The following is a 19,326-nucleotide window of genomic DNA, read 5'->3' as shown; positions in this document are numbered from 1 at the left end:
ATGGCTCTACTCCCATCTCTCAGCACAGCCAAGAAAGGCGTTTCACTCACACATCTGTTGAATGAACGAGTGAATGAACGCGCTCAGCTTTGCGCCAGGCATCCTGGGGGATGCAAACTGAGTGTGACATCCTTTGCCTGGAATGATGCTTCTTGGTTGGGGTCTTGTGGGGTCCAATAAGATAGCATGTGGAAGCATTTAATACAAGTTGATGAATGAATGAATGAATGAATGAGTGAATGAATGAACATATCCAGCATCTCCCATCTGCCAGGCATTGGGAAGAGCACAGGGCCGCAGAGTTGAGGAGCGAAGACCTTGGAGTCAGACTGTCTGGTCTGAATCCTAGTTCTGCTGCTCACTTGCGGTGTGACCCTCCCTGGGTCTCAGTTTCCTCATCTGTAAAATGGAAACAATAAAGGGCATCAGCTGGCCAGCCCACAGTAGGCACCGGCTGTCATGAGAGATCCAGGAGCCAGAAAGTTCTGCATGGGGCAGTGGGGAGACAGCCCTGCGCCTGTTTTTCTTCCTACCAGGGTGCTGGCCTTCACAGGCTGTGGACGCCAGCCGTCTTCCAGCTACTAATTCTGGACAGTCTCCAAGGGAAACTCGGACCCCACCGAGAAAATCTGCAAATGAGACCTCCCGCATGTCACGGCTGACCACTCAGTCGCCTTGTGCCGCTTTCAGTTCCAATAAAGCCAGGTCTTGTCGCCCGACCCATGACTCCGTCCCCTCACTGTGATCAGCGCACATGGGAGGGAGGTGGCTCCAGGGCTCATGTTCTGAGACTCGTGTCCCTGCTGTCACCGTCTCCGTGCATGAGTTGTGAAGAACTTACGGTATCCACGTGCTGTGATTCTACCCTCCACTGCCCCTGTCCACTTAGGCCGTTTGATTCATCTCTCCAATTTAATAAAAACAGCCTCCTCCCGGGCTCCCGCCAAGGCCAGAGACAGGCAGGAGCCCTCCCAAGTTTAAAGCAGGCCACCTTAATTAGTTGGCAGCATGGATATCACTTTTCCCCGATTAGCATTTCAAAGTAAATCCCACATCCTGGGCTGTCAGCATCCAGGAGCCTGGCAGAAGTTGATTGTGTGCAGCAGGAAAAAAAAAAAAAATCGCAGCACGGGGCGGGCGTCTGGGGTTTGAGAAACTCAGCAACTTCGCTGAGGCTCCTTCCTCTCAGCTGCTGACTGCAGGCCGAGGCCCCTGACCGGCTCCGTTTTTCCTATTTTGTCTGTGAGGCTAATCTTCACTCTCCGAGGCCTGGGTCAACAGCGGGTCAGAGAGATTCGCTACAAGTTGAAAGCTGAGGGCCACCTCCTCCAGCAGACATGTAAATAGGAAATGTTACAAACACCTCCATTTCTGGCTTTTTCTGAGGCTGCACCGGTGTGCGTTGCGTAAGAGGAGTGAGCAGCTGCCCCTTTTAGACCGGCGCAGACTCTCCCGTTTGCCACAGTCCCCACCATTCCCTAGTGTGCCGCACCAGGCTCTCTCGTTTGTTACGGGCCCGGCCCTTCTGAAAACTTGCGTTTTTGTTCCCTGTTGTAGGGGGCTGGATTGAAGAAGGCAGGACTGGTTACAACAGGTGTTGAAGGAAGAGGCGGACCATTCAGAGGTGAGACCAAAGAAGTAGTCCCTCGAGAAGAGGAGGGAAAACAGGTGGGGAGAGAAAGGCCTGATGGGGTATGAAGGGAAAGCAGAGGGCACAGGATGTCCTCAAGCTGTCCTCCTGCCCCATCCCACGCTAGCTTCCCTCTCCCTCTGGCTCAAGTCTCATGAAAATCTCTGAGCGGGAGGGGAGCGTGGAATGGGAAAACGACAGGATGTATGAGCTCACACCTGGATCTGTCGGGAACCTGCTGGGTCACCATGGACAGCCTTCTCTGTGCCTTGGTTTCCCTTCTGTGAAAGGAAGCTGTTGCACTGGGTTGCTGACCTCTGAGCTTCCTTCCAGCTCTTTGTCATTTGCCCCCAAGTAACCAGGAGGTCTCTGAGCTCTGGAGTGGGACAGAGAGACCCTCCCCAGAGGACTCAGACATCCCCCTCCCCCCCAAACAACCCCGATCACCTGCCTCTATTTGTGGATATAAAGGAACGTTTTCTGAATCTTAGGAAAAGGGCTTTTTCCATTGTGCAGCTTCATGTCCAGCCCCCAGCCCATGGTTCAGGCAAACTTGACCCCGAGGCCCCTTCTGGAGAGAAATTCTGACACACTGAGCCCCTGCTGAGGGCTTGGGCCTCTGTCTGCTTTCAGAAATTCTTACCTTTCCATTCAACACACTGTAAATTTGTTTTAAGCATTTTTTGTGACAGAAGGGTACAAGGCCTTAGGGCTGTGGTATCTAAGGGAGTGTAGAGAGAATTCTATTGTGGACCCCACTGTTCTCTGCCTCCCCACCCACCCACCACTCCCCACAACCAGAGAAGATGGAGGTAATGATCCTTTATTGAGCACTCGGTGTGTGCCAGGCACTCGACTTGTTAATTCTCCCATTGACTTTTCACAGCAAAACCATATAGATTATATTATTAGCCCCATTTTGCAGATGAGGAAAGTAAAGCTCAGATAGGTCACCTAGCTAAAAAAATAAATAAATAAAGCAGATAAATCAGACTACTCCTAACGTCTTTGCTCTTGAGTGCTAAACCACATGGTTCCCACGTGAATAACAAAAATAATGATAAATCATAACTGTGAGAATTCTGTCTTTCTCTTTGGTCCCACTGCACTTAAAAATAAGAACATTTATCACATTGTTCAGTGACTGTTTATAAGTGACTTTCAACTCCTTAAGAGGAAAGATGGGCACTTATTCATCTCTGAATCCATAGAACCTAGTAAAATGTCCATTATACTAGTAGAGTAGGTGTTCAAAACAAGTTGCATGAATTGAATAGAGTCAGTGGAATCAAATGGAATGGAATGCGATGGGCTGGGCTGGGCTGGGATGGGATGGGATGGGGTGGAGTGGAGTGGAGTGGAGTTGAATGGAATGGGATGGAAGGGAACTCTTGTCAGGTAGGCTACAAACCAGAGGCCACATAAAAGGTTATAATCCCTTGCATATTGGACCTATTGTCAGCATGGATTCTCTTGAGTTGCAGGTGAGAGAGACCCAACCCAAACCAGCTTTAGAAAAACTGGAATATTCTGGCTCATGTAATACAAAATCACAGAGTTGGTTAGGGATTTAGACATGGCTGGATCCAGGAATTCAGATTGAACTCTATCAGGGAACTCTGCCTCTTTATCTCTCTTCTCTGTTTTGTTCTCATGATGTGACAGGAAACACAGCCATTAGCAGCTGTGGACTCACCTTGTCCTTAAGCTGTCTTAGCAAGAAAACCATCATCTTTCCCAAGGACTCCAGTAGAAAAATCCGAGGAAGGGCTCTGGTTCGTCCACGTGGCTCATGAAACCACCTTCTAACCAATCACTGTTACCGAAAGGAAGGGATATTCTGGTGAACTGCACGTGGCTGCACGGCCATAGTTTTGGCTGGCCAAGGTGGGGGGTTGGCCCTACCAAGCCACATGAACTGAACCCCCTTGGGAAAGAGGTGGTTTGGACTCTAGGAGAAGAGGGCCAGGGAGTTTCCAGCAGAACCCAACTCAAAACTCCACTCTCCAAACCTTCCCCAGACACGCGGGGGGGACACTCCCCTTTTCAGCAGTTGCTTGAAACATAAGTTCCACCTTTCCTAGAGCCGGCCGAGGCCATCTGTCTTCGGCCACTTCCCTCCACCTAGGAATGTCAATACCGTGTTCAATTGACTCTGAATAGAGACAAGATTATGGAGCCCCTCTGGCCTGAAGTAGGTGTCAAAGGGAAATGATTTATGTTCCTTCATCTAGAGGCCAAGCCAGGAAACTATTTCTGATTCAGTTTACCCGAGGTGGGAGCAGCAGCCCAGGGCATGGCTCTTTCTGCCTCTCTGGAAGCTAATGGCCATGGAGGGGCAACTGACTTGGGATTTTTCCAGAATTCTCTCCCCAGTTCACCAACATCCATCCCAAGGACCTTCACAATCAGAGGATTCCTGACACTCATGCACAGCTATGGCCTGCCAGTTGGCACACGTTTTTATTCTCATCAGAGTCCTTACCACTTTCTGATTTTTTTTTCATTTATTTACTTGATCATTGAGTGTTTTCACTCTACGATATCCGGTCCTTGAGAGTAGGGACCTGTTTAGTCATATTTTCTACCATATCCTCAGTGCCTAGCACACACCTGGCACATGACATATGTTCCATAAATAGTCATATTTTCTACCATATCCTCAGTGCCTAGCACACACCTGGCACATGACATATGTTCCATAAATAGTTGGTGAATGTATGTACAGGAAGAGAGACAGACAGACAGAGACATACACACACACCACATGGGCGTGGATGGATGGATGGATGGATGGATGGATGGATGGATGGATGGATGGGTGGATGGATGGGTGGATGGATGGGTGGGTGGATGGGTGGGTGGATGGGTGGGTGGATGGATGGATGGATGGATGGGTGGGTGGATGGGTGGATGGATGGGTGGGTGGATGGGTGGGTGGGTGGGTGGATGGATGGGTGGAGAGAGGGAGGGACTCCACAGATCAAGTTTTTAACCACCTCCCTGGCTTTCACGCTATTTCCTTTTCTCTTGCTCTCTCACTGTCTCTCCTCTTCTCCCCTCTTCTCCCACCTTCCCTGTGCTCTGCAGACTGAGTGAGCATAACAGTTCAGACCAGAGACCTGCTCTCTGCCCTGCCCTCTTGCTCTTCCAGGTTTGGGATCTGGTCACACTCTCTGGGATCACATACCATACCCTGACCCCTCATTCTGTATGTCCACCCAGGGGTACCCAGAAGCCTCTGTGGTTCCACCCGTCCTGTGGAGCAGAGCCCACCGTGTCAGGCCAGTGCCTCTCCCACTGAGAAGCCCACTCACCTCGGGGACCTCTAGAGTCAGAAACAGGGGGGCAGGAGGGATAGTGAAATTGAGGTTGCTTTGCGACTTCAACAAAGGCTGGGCTGCTACTAGGGATGGCATTCTCTTCCCTCCTTTCAGGCTCCAAGCACTTGGTTGAGAATATTTGCTTTGGCGTCTGCAGGAGGCTGGCAGCATGCGAGCAAGCGGTTCAGAAGGCTGCTGGAGGCAGGGCCAGCAGGCGGCTGCCTTCCAAGTGAGCCCAGCTCCCTGCTGCCAGCCCAGGGTCTCCTGGGGAAGGGGCTTCTCTATTCTCTCTCCAGGTCTCCCTCCACTCTGTTCCTCCTCTCCCATCTCTTCTCTCTCACTTCTCTGTTCTCTCTCCCTCACCTGCTCCCTTTCATCTCTCTCTCATCTCACATTCTCTTTAGCAAGGTGGTACAATGTGATCTAGCAGTCTGAGAGGCCTCCAGATCAGGGAACCCCCACCCTAGTATCGTGGGGAGACCACATAGCTGAAGGGTCTTGGTGTACTGTAACATCCTTGGAGAATCATGAAGGGATTCAGGGACCTGTGAATCTCACCCCGCTACTGTCTGTGCATTTTCCCAGGGAACCATCCATTACGTCTACCCAATGACCCAAGGGCACTGTGTAAGAACCCTGGAGTCGGCCAGCTTAACAAATCCTGGATGAGTTGATGATGGACTTGGGGAAAATGGGCCCACCCTCACCAAGCCACAGTTTCCTTTTCCATAAAATGAACATTAATGACTTTCAAACTATACTCTTTGGAGCCCCCAAGTTCTTGGGCATCTGTTCAGATGAGAAGGTGGTTCTGGGGGGGTCAAGGGCCTAGATACCCCCTTCCAACTCCACCCAAGCGGCTCTGTGTCCATCTGAGCCACACCCACTGGGCTGCCAGCTCGGGTCCCATTGGCACAAAGGCTTCTGAAGCTTTACGAACACGCTGAAGTATTGAGTACGAATGTCTACAGTTTACTTTGAAATACATCACAGATGAAGAGATGTGATCATTCAAGTACAGTAAAATGCTAAGGGTAGATTCTTAAGTGGTGGGTTTCCAGTCAGTTGTTCATTGATCTCTCCTCTCCTTAGACTTCTGACCGGAAGAGGAATAACAATCAGGAGAGAATGGATGGACATGTCTGGCTCCAGACACATCGAGGGATCCAGTGTGGCTGGAATGGGAACAAACAAGGCAACTGAGGTGCTCACCCAAATAACAGGGTCTCTGCCGCCAAAACCGTTTTAGGGCCAAGAGACCGTGTCTGATGATGATGTTCATTCATCCCCGGGGACATCAGCCGACATCAGGACCAGGACAGCAGTGCTGTGGGTCTGCAATACCCACCCATAGGTCTTGCTCTGACTCCCGCACTCTCCACCTGAACGACAATGCTGCTTTCTGTGTAGGACCCCATGCTCCTTGGCTCCCATGTCACCTCCATGGATGACAAACCACATAATAACGACAATAACCATAGTAGCTACTTGTTACAACAGTTAAGTGACGCATAAACTGGGTAACAGCCACGTGGAACTCTCTAGAGCCATTCAACTAATCCATCCTCTGAACAGTCCACCCGCCAGATATCATTGTTCTATCCCAGTGGTCGGCAAACTCATTAGTCAACAGAGCCAAATATCAACAGGACAACAATTGAAATTTCTTTGGAGAGCCACATGTTTTAAACTTCAACTTCTTCCAACGCCACTTCTTCAAAATAGACTCGCCCAGGCCGTGGTATTTTGTGGAAGAGCCACCCTCAAGGGGCCAAAGAGCCGCATGTGGCTCGCGAGCCGCCGTTTGCCGAGCACGGTTCTATCCAATTCACGGCACTCACTCACTGGGTGGTCTGGGCTATTGAGTTCCCTGTCTGAGCCTCAGTCTCCCCGTCTGTAAAATGAGAATAATGAAGACACCTGCCTCGTGGGGAGGTGAAGGGTTTTCCTGTGCCTGCAAAGGGCTTGGCCCAGAGCACGGCTCCTAGAGGTGGAGACGGACTCGTCAGAGAGGTTGAGTGATGTGTCCAGGGACACACAGCCAGCGCCAGGGCCCAGGTTTTCCCGCCCCTCAAACAAGTGCTCTCAGCCAGTAAGCTCTGCTTAAACACGAGAGCTCTCTGCAGCGGAAAGCACCAGGGGAAAATCTTTGCCTCCCCTTAATTAGATTAAATGATCCATCATGAGCCTGTAAACCAGCAAGCCATAATCCACAGACGCCGCTGCATGTTAAACACAAACTCCGAGCAAGCGGTTCAGACCGGACTGAGCAGCTGGTGGCTGCTGATGGCACACACCACGCCGTTCCCCAGTAGATCACCCCTCCCTATGAAGAGTGGTTGCAGCGGGGTGTGTCCGGGTTGGGCTGGAGACCTCGGAAGGCCGCTTCCAGGCAGGCGGGCCCCTTTGGCGAGGTGTGCACCCTCATGTCTTCACGTTCCCTCCGCCCTGGAAGGCGGGGAAGAAAGGGTGAACTTCTCAGCATCCTGCTTCCCAGCCTGTCCGGGTATCACCTCACCTGGGAACTTGACAGAGATGCCATGGATTGGCCCCATCATCAGACCTGGTGATTCAGACACTTCAGCATGGGCTCTGAAGGCCAACATTTCAATGGCATCATCACAGATCTTACTTATTTATTTTTTTATGCACATCCAAGGATATGTTTGTTGATTTTTAGAGAGGAGACGGGAAGGAGAGAGAGAGAAAATCATCAAGGTGAGAGAGAAACATCGATCAGCTGCCTCCCATACGCACCCTGACCTGGCAACCTGGGTATATGCCTGAGCGGGAATCGAACCCTCAATCTTTTGGTGCATGGAAAAACACTCCAACCGGCTGAGCCACCACGTTTCTGAGGGGTTGGAATGTTTTAACCTGTTTTGTTAATGCGGTTACGGAGGCTCAGAGAGATGAAGAAAGTCTGCCCAAGGTCACACAATGAGCACATCGGAATTAATTCTGCTCTGAGAAGAAAACTCGGCGTTTAAAGATGGCTTACACACGATGGCAGTTTATTTCTCTGTCACCGAATCAAAAGCTGCCGTTAAGGAGTTCAGGGGCCAGGCTCCTTCAAGCTTGTTGCTTTGCCACCTCAATACAAGTCTTCCTCCTCGTGGTTCCAAATGGGTCCTCCCGCTCCGGTCATCACGCCCACCTTCTAGCTTCCAGGAAGTAGGAAAAAGAAGGCGCTTCCCAGGAGTTTTAGACACCACTCCCGTTGCCTCTTAATGGCCATAACTCACGGACAGGGCTGCATCCAGCTGCAAGGGAGCTTGGGAAAGATGGTCCTTTATACCGAATTTCAGAATCGAGAACAGGGATTTAAATGACCAAAAGTGGCTCATGCTTTCTATTTCTCATCTTAACCTTAACACCCAAGAAAGAGCTATTAGTGTAAATAGCAGAGCAGTATGCAGCTGGAAGTGCCAGGGGGGAAATCTTCCCCTTCCCTTAATTAGATTAAGGGAATGTGAACACTGGGCCAGAAGTCTGCTGCTATTATTATCTCTGCATTACAGATGAAGAAACTGAGACTCGGAAGAGCTGAGTAGCTTGCTCAGATCAGCCTGTTACTCCCCGGCAGAGTTAGGATTTAAACCCAGGCCGACTTAGGGTCCCCAAACGTCTGTCTCTTGGAGGTGCCACAAAAACTGGGCCTGACCTCACTGGGTATCCCTAATAAGTCAGGGAGGAGGGCTGCTAGAGTTGCATCTTCTGCAGCATCCTTAGGTTGGGGGGTGGTGGGAGAGAATCCGAGCAGGCTGGGAAACAGAGGAGCATGGGGGTGAAGGGAGGGAGAACCAGGGTGGTGTATCTCCTTTAAATGAAGTCGCGTTCCGGTGCAGTCCAGCCTCAAGTTGGGGGGTTTTGTGTTTTCTAAGCCATTGGATCTGCCTCTGCCAGCAAGAAGTGCTTGAGAGCTGTTTCTTAAAGACGCCGAAGGGTTATTTTGGTTTTGTCTGGTTTTGCGTAATGGACACATTTCCCGTACAGCCACTTTCCAGGTTCTTTGTCAAGCGTCAAGGTAAGCTTTTTAGAAACCTCCTCTATGGGCCACGGGGAGGCAATTTCCACCCAACACAGAATACTTAAGACGGAGAAAAACAGCGTTTCAGTATCGCTTCAGGGACCATATTTTGTGCAATTTAACACAACTGAATGCAGACAAAAGTCCAGGAAGAAAATTGAGTGTGCGCTCTCCTGACAATGGGGATTGAACCGGGGAAGGGATGCCAGGTGAGTTACTGCCCCCTGGTGTCCAAAGACAGTGGTGCAATCATTTGTGGAGTTGCTTCTTGTGTTCCCTGCCATCATTTCCTGTCCATTTTATTTATTTTTTTTCTTATATTTATTTTCAGGGACCTTAATGACTTCAGTGTCTTTGAGGCTCATAACATGGCTTTTCTATTGCCAGCTTTCTCTAAATTCCTACAGAGACACATTCAGGTAAGCAGGCTCATGGGCTGGCTTCCCGCCCATTTCAAAAGCCTTTACGCAGGGATCTGGCAGCTCTCTGTAGCCGGCAAGTAAACATGCCAACTGTTTAAAAATCTGGAGATTTTGTTGAAAAATCTAGGCCTGACACATCTTTTGAAAAAAAAGGGGGGGGGGAAATCTGCCAATTTCTGGACTGCACCCTAGCATAACAAATGTAGGCTAGAGCTGAGAAGCTGCTGCCCACTTTGAACAAGACAGGTGCTTTCTCATTCTCCACACTCCCCACCTTCCCCTATTGGCTCACCAATAGTTCTGACATAGCTTCTGGATTTGTTACCACGGCCTGCCTAAACTCATTAAAGAGTTTGCACTGGCATCCCAAGAAGGGGTGAAGAAGGGATGGTACCTCTAAAAGTAGATGATTGCCCCCCCTAGCTGGTCTGGCTCAGCGGATAGAGCGTCAGGCCTGAGGACTGAAGGGTCCCGGGTTCAATTCCAGTTAAGGGCACATGCCGGGTTGTGGGGGCGTGCAGGAGGCAGCTGATCAGTGATTCTCTCTCATCATTGATGTTTCTATCTCTCTCCCTCTCCCTTCCTCTCTGAAGCCAATAAAACTATATTTTAAAAAATAATAAAAGTAGGTGATTCGATCACCTTCTGCCTCGGAGGCGGGGACATAGGTCCACAAGCCCCATACTGCCCCGTTTAGTGAGGATAAGTGACCTGCTCAAGGTCACACCGATAGGAAGTACTGGGCCCTGCATGTGAACACACATCTGTCTGACCCCAGAGCCTCACTGCTTTCCACTCCGCCAACCACTCCCCGTCCTTTAGCTGCTTACGTAGCAGGCCCTCCTCTGGGAAACAACTGCCATAGCAGACACTCGTCACTTCGCCCTCACACAAGACCCCAGAGGCTGTACTGCCAGCACATTGTCCCAATCTTGCAAAAAGCAAACCGGGATCGGCGAGGTCAAATCGCTGAATGTACTCAGTTTGCAAGTGGGAAACGTAGGGTTTGAACTGAGGGCTGTGTGACTCCAAAGGTGACACCCACAACCCCTCACTCCCTGGGAGTGGCTCCCGGAAGGGAATGTGTGTTGTCGAGGAGGTCAGATCTTGACGGCCAGAGCTGAGCTGTAGCACCAAAGCTAGCTCACCAGAGAGGAGTGCTGTCACATGGGGGCTGCGATGCCAAACTGGGGCCGCCTCTACTAGGCCACCTCACAGCCTGCTGTCCCACAGCTGTGCTGTTTCACCGCGGGGCTGTTCTCACTGCATAGTCTCTCACTTCACCACCGCCCAAACGGGAGACTCCAGTTAGCGTTGAATTGACACCAACGACCAACGGTTGACATAACAACTTTTTTAAAAATATATTTCTATTGATTTCAGAGAGGAAGGGAGAGGGAGACAGAAACATCAATGATGAGAGAGAATCATTGATCGCCTGCCTCCTGCACGCCCCTTACTGGGGATCCAGCCGGTAACCTGGGCATGTGCCCTTGACCAGAATTGAACCGTGATCTCCTGGTTCATGGGCCGGCTCTGGACCACTGAGCCACACCAGCCGGGCTGACATAACATCTTAATGCTTAGAATTACTGGGCAGGTCCTGAATGTTTCAATATTTGTGAGTTAAGATGGAGGTTTCGGCTTCTGCATGGAGGAAAAAAATCCTCTGTCTCTCTAGGAAGCAAAACAAGCAGCCAGGCCCTTCTCTGGAGGATCCAAATTTAAAAGTCAGGGAGGAAAGGAGAGAGAGAAAGGGGGAAAGGTAATCCAGGTAGCACAAGGTGGAGGATAAGAACTGGGCTGTGGAGTCAGATTAGCAGGGTGGAGAGGTGCAAGTCATCGCCCCCTACTCACCGCGCACCTCCGCCAGGAAACTGAGGCCAGGGGAGATGCGGGCGGGATCGCGAGTTCCCGCGCTCCCGCGCCTGCACCTAACCTGCCCAAACCCGCACCCGCTACTCGCGCCGTCTCCCAGGTCCCGCCTCTCCTGTTGCTTATTGGCTGCGGCGGGCTCGAGAGCCACGCAGAAGCCAACCAATGGGAGTAGCCCACGGCGAGTCTTTCCCGGGAAGCCGACGTCAACGCGAGAACCCGGAAGTGCGAGGGGCGGACCAGTGAGGGGAGCCAACCCGCGGTGAGGAGAGTGACGAGCCGACCAATGGCGAGTCGGAGAGGGCGGGGTCAGAAGGCCGGCGGCGGAGGAGGTCCTGCGAGTTCGCGCCGCGGAGCCGCAGAACGCCGGGAAGGAGGCGGCGGCGGTGCCTGGCGGAGGTGCGCGGTGAGTAGGGGGCGAGCCCGAGGGCCTTGGGAGGATGGAGCCGGGAAGGGTGCGGCAGGGCCGAGGTCCGGGGGGGAGGAGGAGGGCGGTTCGGAAAGGGGCAGCTCCCCAGAATGACCTTAGTCCAGTCTACTTCCCTCTCTGGGCCTCGGTGTCTCCCTTCCTGGCGAAGTCGGGGGTGAGGCATTCGCGCCCCCGGGAGCGCACTGCTCCCTCCTGGCGCACCCCCGGGCCCCCGGCGAACTCCAGCCCCGCCGAGGAGCCCGTCGCTCGGGGAGCGGGCGCAGACCACCCGGACGAAGCAGGGACCCACACCGTCTCCGTACCCCCCATTAGAGCGCGTACCAAGCCATTTCTGATGTCCCGTTATAACGAGCCAGGTTCCTCCGTTAGACTCGCAGCCCGAAGCAATCAGAAACCTCATGAACCCCTTCAGGTTCGGGGAGGCCTAGCACCAGGAGCAGCCCGGAGCGGGTGCACAGGCCCTGGTGGTGGATACCGGGGAGGGGAAGACTCGGGCACCTGCGCCCGGACGCACCTGGGCTTCGTACCCAGTGCCTCGATTTTACTCCCTGGGGGCCTTCTGGGGATGGGCCTACCCTGCCTGTGTCTTGTTTCCTCCCTCTGTAAAATGGAGCTGGCTAGCTTTCCTCCTTCAGGGACCGAGGGTTGTGCATAATGCATGGCTAGCGCTCAGCTCAATGCTCAGCACACCATAGTTGCCCAATAAATGCTTATTGTTAGCATAATGGTGCTTGCATCCCTGCCCCCCCCCTCCCACCGCCAGCCCCAACCACAGGCCCCCTGGCACAGAGGACAAGGGGTCACTTGCTCTGACCCTCACCCTGAGTTAGTTCTTTTTGAGATGCTTGACTGCCCAAACTCTAGGCAGGGACCCCACCGTCTCTGGGGGACAAGCCAATAAAGGCAGGCAGGCCAGAGAGAGGGATTGGCATTGTGGCTAATACCAGGGTAAGGGCGGGAAGAGGTGGCCCGCCATTTGGCAGTAAGGCCACCAAACAGTTGTGCTTATCAAAAAAGATGGGCCTCAGAACTGTCTTGGCCAATTTGGATGTGTATTATTTTTTTTTCCTAGACGCTCAGCACAAAAGAATTTGTGATGAAGGGGGAAGACTCTAGAGCCACAGGGTGCTGAATTCAAGCCCTAAGGCTGCCACTTGCTCACTGGGTGACTTGGGGCAAGAGACACTTCACCTCTCTGAGCCTGTTTCCTCATCTGGAGAGGGGGTGACCGTAGCATCGGCTCCTGTTGTACATTGCAGGAGGGTATGTGTAGGTCCTTCGTGCTTGGCACACAGCAAGTGCTTAATAAATGCTGGGCAACTGCAGCGTTGCTTTGCAGGCTGGCCCCTCCCCCGTTTATATCCACTCCTTGCTTGCCCCCACCCCCTGGTCATAGGGAGTTAAGAAGTGTGGGGTCTCCACGCCCTAGCGGAGACTGAAACATGTCCTAAACATATCGGTTCCGCTGGCTCATCTCCTACAACTCTTGGTTCCTTTCAGGTCCGGCGCTCTCTCTCAGACGACTGTGGGTATGTGCAAGGGGCGCACCCCTGAGTCCAGATGACACTCATGCCGATGGCTTCAGTGATGGCCGTGGCTGAACCAAAATGGGTCCCCATCTGGGGCCGCCTCCTGTGGGTGATGCTGCTGAGCATGGCGCTGGGGTCCCTGCTGGCCCTGCTGCTGCCGCTGGGGGCCGTGGAGGAGCAGTGTTTGGCCTTGCTCAAAGGCTTCTCCCTGCTCAGGGGCAAGTGGGACAGGGCCCAGCATGCCGTCAGCAGGTGTACCAGCCCGTCCACGGAGCTCAGCGTCACCGCCAAGGATGCGGCCCTGCTGGTGGTCAAGGCCGCGTCCTCCCCAGGTAAGACAGAGCGGCTGTCTCTCCTCAACTCTTGGGTTTTTGTTTTTTGGATTGTGCCACATTTTATTGATCTGTTATCATCTATGTTGTTCACACTTTTTAAATTATATTTAAATTGGAGACACATTGGTTAATAACCTAAACTTTAGGTGTACGACTTTATAATACATCTGTATATTCTCTTTCTGTCACCATGTACCCTCTTCGTCCTCCCACCACCTGCCCCCTTCCCCTTTGGAAATCACCATTCTGTTGTCCACCATTTTGTTTTATTTGTTGCTTTTTGCTTTATATTCCACATGAGTGAATTTATACAGTTCTTGTCCTTTTCCGTCTGACATTTCACTTAGCGTGATACTCTCAAGATCCATCCATGCTGTGGCAAATGGCAATATTTCATCTTTTTTATGGTTAAGTAGTAGTCCGTTGTGTGTGTGTACCGTATCTTTATCCATTCATCCGTCAAAGGACACTTGGGTTGTTTCCCTGTCTTGGCTATTGTGAATAATGCTGCAGTGAACATAGGGCTACAGGTAGCTTTATGAATAAGTTGTTTTCACATTCTGGGGGTAGATACCCAGAAGAGGGACTGCTGGGTCATATGGTAGCCATTGTAACAGGTATGAGATGGTATCTCGTAGTTTTGATTCGCGTTTCCCTTATCACTAGTGATGTTGAGCATCTTTTCAGATATCTGTTGGCTATGTCTTCCTTGGAAAAATGTCTAGTCGGGTCCTCCGCCCATTTTTTAATCGTGTTTTTTGTTGTTGAATTTGTGAGTTCTTTATATAGTTTGCATGTTAGCCCCTTATTGGAGGTGTGATTTGTAAATATCGTCTCCCGTTCCGTTGGCTGCCTTTTTGTTTTGATGGTTTCTTTTGCCGTGCAGCTTTTTGGTTTGATGCAGTGCCATTCATTTTATTTGATTTTACTTCCCTTACCATTGGGGTCAAGTTCACAAAAACCCCTAAGATCAAGGTCTGTACGTTCAGTGCTCATATTTTCTTTTGTATACAGTGGAACCTCCGTTCTCGAACTCAATTAGTTCCAGAAGGCTGCTTGAGAAGCGAGTTGTTCGAAAACCGAATCGTTTTTCCCATTAGAAATAATGTAAATTGAATTACTCTGTTCCAGATCCCCAAATGATTTCGTTTTAACCTTTCTTATATACAGTACATATCTAATGGACTGTTTAATCTATAAATACTTTTCTTAAATTTATTAAATCACCCCCTACTAGCCTTAAACCACTGCCTCCAAAATGCTATCACCAGCTGCTTATCATTTACCCAGTTAACAGGTTTTTCTACCTATTCAATTGCCTGATTGTTGTTTTGTGAGCACTTGCACACATTAGCGCTGTTGATGGCCTCTTTATATTCTGAAATTGTGCTAATTGTCCATTTCACCAGCAACAAAAGCATTCTCTCCTTTGTCGCTTAAGAGATGCTTTTTGTCATGCTGAGGTGTCAGCATGAAAGGGTTGTCAGGTAGAAAACTGAAGTTTTGGTCGACAACCAAGACTTTCTGTGAACAACTTGGTTGGAAACCGAATTGTTTGAGATGAGAGCCATTCGAGAACCGAGGTTTGACTGTATTTTGTTGTTTTAGGTCTTATATTCAAGTCTTTAATCCACTTTAGTTACTTTTTGTGTTTGGTCTCAGAGAGCAGTCGTTTCATTCTTTTGCATGTGGCTTTCTAGTCTTCCCAGTGTCACTTATTGAAGAGACTTTCCTTTTCTCCAGTGTATGTTTTGGCTCCTTTTACGAAAATTAGTTACCCGTATATATAGGGTGTCCCCAAATTATGTATACGCACTTTGAATTATAAAAGCAGTGTTTATTAAAATACATTTCATTTGCAAAATGTAATAGAATCACAAACGTTGTGATTTTGGGGGGCTGTATATTTTGGGGGGCTGCCCTGTACGTGTGGGCTTATTTCTGGGCTCAGTCCTGTTCCATTGGTCTGTTTTCCTGCCAGTGCCACGCTGTGTAGATGACTGTCGCTCTGCACTTTTGCTGCATCCCCAAATTGTTGGCATGCCGGACGTTCATTTCCCAGCTTCCTTTCCCAGGTTCTGCCGGGGTGTCTGGGGCAGGGGAGACAAGTTTGCCGTCTCACAGCTCGGTCCCCCCCCCCCCCCCCCCGCCAGCGGCAGAGGCTGTGGGCACCACTGTGTTAAGACTTCCCAGCCGCCTCCACCTGGCGGGAACCTGCCCTGCCCCGTACACTGCAGGCTGCACACACTTCTCCATCTCTATCTACCACACTCGACACTGAACTTCGTCTTGTCCCTGTCCTTCCTCTGTCCCACCTCCCCTACTTCCCATCCTCGGACATTCCTGTGCGTGGATCTTTTAGGTGCATTTGCGTGTTGAGGTGATCCTTTGTTGAGTTACAGTGGTCTTTTTGTACATTCTAAGGGAGAAACAATCACTCCCCCATGATACTGACATTACTCTCTTCATTTCTTAGATATTTAGTGTCTTCTATGTCCTGTGGGCAGGGCACGGGTATTACAGTGAAGAAGTCAGCCCTGACCTCCCAGTCTGTACGGGCAGACAGGTGACCGGTACAGCGCCACCAGTGTGGTGATGGGGAGCAAAAGGGGAGGTCACAGGAGGAGCACACCAGGAAGGCTCCCTGGAGGAGGGGGCGCCTAAGCTGAGACCGAGTGTAAGCAGGAGTGACCCAGTGGAACAGTTGTGAGGGGAGAGTGCTCCAGCAGAGACCAGAGGGTAGGAGAGCCTGGAGCACTTAAGGAACTAAAAGAAGCCCAGTCCCAGTGTGTGTGGCTGATACTGGCTGTGGGGGTGGGGAGGGCGCAGTGAGAGACGGGTGGGAGGAAGACTAGATGTCAAGCAGGTGTGGCTGAAGATTAAAGGAATTAAAGTTAAGGGCCCAGGGATGGGGAGGCCAAGGGAGCCAGCATCAGCGGGGAGTTATTCCCAGCTCGGCCTAGAGGCAGGGGAGGCACCATCAGAAGGATCCCCAGAACAGCCTAGAGCTGGAGAAGATGCAGGCAGGGCCATGATGGGTCACAGCCACTCATTATGGCAGTCGGAAGGCAGGGGGCCAGGTGATACCTCCTGGGGTACAGAGAATGGCTCTGAGGACACATGGAAAACAACCACGTCCATACTTGCAGGTCCATTACATGCAGTGGTACCGGGCATGAACAGCCTGCCTAGAACAAACCCCAAGGCCATGTCTTCCCCTGGGGCCCAGCAGAGTTGACAGGTCACCTGAGTGTCCTAGGCCACGCCCTGCCCTCCCTGCTAATGTTCCTTTGGCTCTTTTCTAGCCGCCAGGTTGGAAGCCAAAGCAGCTCTGCACCAAGCCCTGGAAATGAAACGCCAGGGCAAGCGGAAGAAGGCCCACAAGCTCTTCCTGCACGCCCTGAGCATGGACCCAGACTCGGTGGATGCGCTCACCGAGTTTGGCATCTTCTCAGAAGAGGAGAAGGACATCATCCAGGCAGATTACTTGTACACCAGAGCGTTGACCATCTCGCCCTACCACGAGAAAGCGCTGATCAACCGGGACCGGACGCTGCCGCTGGTGGAGGAGATCGACCAGAGGTACTTCAGCATCATCGACGACAAAGTGAGGAAGGTCATGTCCATCCCCAAGGGCAACTCCGCGCTGCAGAGGATCATGGAGGAAACGTACTACCATCACATCTACCACACGGTTGCCATCGAGGGCAACACCCTCACCCTCTCGGAAATCAGGCACATCCTGGAGACCCGCTACGCTGTGCCGGGGAAAAGCCTGGAGGAGCAGAACGAGGTCATTGGCATGCACGCGGCGATGAAGTACATCAACACGACATTGGTTTCCCGCATGGGGTCCGTCACCATCAGCGACATACTGGAGATCCACAGGCGGGTGCTGGGTTATGTGGATCCCGTGGAAGCCGGCAGGTTTCGGACAACACAGGTCCTTGTGGGACACCACATCCCTCCCCACCCTCAGGATGTGGAAAAGCAGATGCAGGAGTTCATACAGTGGCTCAACTCCGAGGATGCTATGAATTTGCACCCCGTGGAGTTTGCAGCCTTGGCCCATTATAAACTCGTTTACATCCACCCTTTCATTGACGGCAACGGAAGGACCTCACGCCTGCTGATGAACCTCATCCTAATGCAGGCGGGCTACCCACCCATCACCATCCGCAAGGAGCAGAGATCTGAGTACTACCACGTACTGGAAGTCGCCAATGAAGGCGACGTGAGGCCATTCATTCGCTTCATTGCCAAGTGTACAGAGACCACCCTGGACACCCTGCTCTTTGCCACAACAGAGTACCCAGTGGCACTGCCAGAGGCCAAACCCAATCACTCTGGGTTCAAGGAGACGCTACCTGTGAAACCTTAACCCTCTACATCTTCCCTTGGTGGCAGGTTTCCAAGGGGGAGAAAAAAAAAATCAAAACTTAGCATTTCTAGAAACCTTGTCATCTCCAAAGCAAAAGGAAACAGATAAGGAACTTAAACGTTCTTTACCTCCAAATGTGGGATTTTTTTTAGTTAAAAAAGAAAATAACTAAGTTATTAAGCCTTGTCTCTAAGATAACTTATTATTCAGCCAAGTTATTTATTTTCTTCTTTTGAGCCAGTAAATGTGTCTGCCATCTGTGCTGGGGGCCCATTCTGTGGTGGTCCCAGCAGGCATTGGGGGCACCAGTGCTCCTTGCATGACCAGACCAGTTCTGGAGCAGAATTTGCACTAAGGTAAGGAGAGGCCAACACTGGGCGAGGTCCACAGACAGGACGAATCCGCCAGATCTTCCTCTGAGGCTGGCTGGAAGGCTCTGTGACTGCCTGGAGGCCAGCACTCCCGGGAAAACCTGATCCTAATTTTGAGAAATGATTGAAAGCTTGCTTTCGTCAAGGTGTTTGCTTCCCTACAAAGATTAGTGGTGTGACTAATTCTTTCTGTCAGGGCAAACTTCCGAGATACAAAATGAAAGAAATGAGTGTTGACATTTCTAGTTTTACCTTGCTTATTTCAGGGAAGAGCCACAGTTTGCAAACTCTAGTGTCAGAGGCTATTTTTCCATATTAAGACTATTTTTCTAATAGGGGAATGGCCACCCTGGTTTTTCTGTTGATGTTTCTCTCACTTCATTTGCAGCAACTCAGACCATATGTGTTAGTCTGACAGTTCCCTGGGCTTTCACCAAACAGCTGAATCCTGCTGCCAACCAGGTATTGTGCAGTCGGGCGAGTCTGCCCTCACCCCCCACTCTGAGTTTAACATCTTCTATTGGTAGATGTTAAAGAAATCAGATGCCATGTCAACACCAAATACGCATCTTAATGAATTAGAGCACCAGTTTGCACTAAACCACAAAAAAACCCTTTGACCACAGCACTTGCTCACCTGTCCCCACCTCCCACAGCCCCTGTATGCCCAGCATCCCCCTGGGGGAAGCAGAACAGATTGTCTTGGAATGGCCTTACTTTCCTAACTTATAAAATGTGGGGGTTATTTTTTTTTTACAGTTATTAGCATTTTATTTGCAGTGATTCATAAGTCACAGCTTAGGGAACACTGTCTGGAACACTCCCCACTTTACCCCATACTCTGTAACTTATAAAATGTTTTATGTCATATGGGCAAGCTGTCATTTTGTGAAGTAGAATCGTCTCTTTCAATCACGTACGGCCCAGGTGCCACTACAGCTGCTGCTATTTCGTGAGAATGGCCAGAAACCTCTGCTTCCCCGTCCAGGGGCAGAGCCGT

The 19,326-nt window shown here is 51.0% G+C and overlaps 1 protein-coding gene and 1 non-coding gene across 3 annotated transcripts; one reads left to right on the top strand and one right to left on the bottom strand.

The window, feature by feature from the left end:
- Window positions 1-9,296: 9,296 nt before the first annotated feature.
- Window positions 9,297-9,426, bottom strand: LOC114231967 (small nucleolar RNA SNORA33). The gene has a single exon (XR_003618002.2). It is a non-coding gene; the product is annotated as a small nucleolar RNA SNORA33 (small nucleolar RNA).
- A 2,201-nt stretch (window positions 9,427-11,627) lies between these two features.
- On the top strand, window positions 11,628-19,194 carry FICD (FIC domain protein adenylyltransferase). Of its 2 annotated transcripts, XR_003617877.2 has the most exons (4): window positions 11,628-11,686; window positions 13,211-13,571; window positions 16,880-18,311; window positions 18,715-19,194. XR_003617877.2 is itself a non-coding variant. In XM_054712822.1 (3 exons), exons 2-3 carry the CDS (start codon window positions 13,271-13,273, stop codon window positions 17,953-17,955), a joined length of 1,377 nt encoding a protein of 458 aa, XP_054568797.1. In that variant the 5' UTR covers window positions 11,628-11,686; window positions 13,211-13,270; the 3' UTR covers window positions 17,956-19,194. The 2 variants fall into 2 exon arrangements, 1 of the variants encoding a protein (XP_054568797.1); XM_054712822.1 differs by having other exon boundaries at window positions 16,880-19,194.
- The last annotated feature ends 132 nt before the right edge of the window (window positions 19,195-19,326 follow it).

Source organism: Eptesicus fuscus, chromosome 23 (genome assembly GCF_027574615.1).
Source record: "Eptesicus fuscus isolate TK198812 chromosome 23, DD_ASM_mEF_20220401, whole genome shotgun sequence".
NCBI classification, from domain to species: domain Eukaryota; kingdom Metazoa; phylum Chordata; class Mammalia; order Chiroptera; family Vespertilionidae; genus Eptesicus; species Eptesicus fuscus.
Note: the sequence above shows the minus strand (reverse complement) of the source record. Positions and strands in the feature narration are given on the sequence as shown.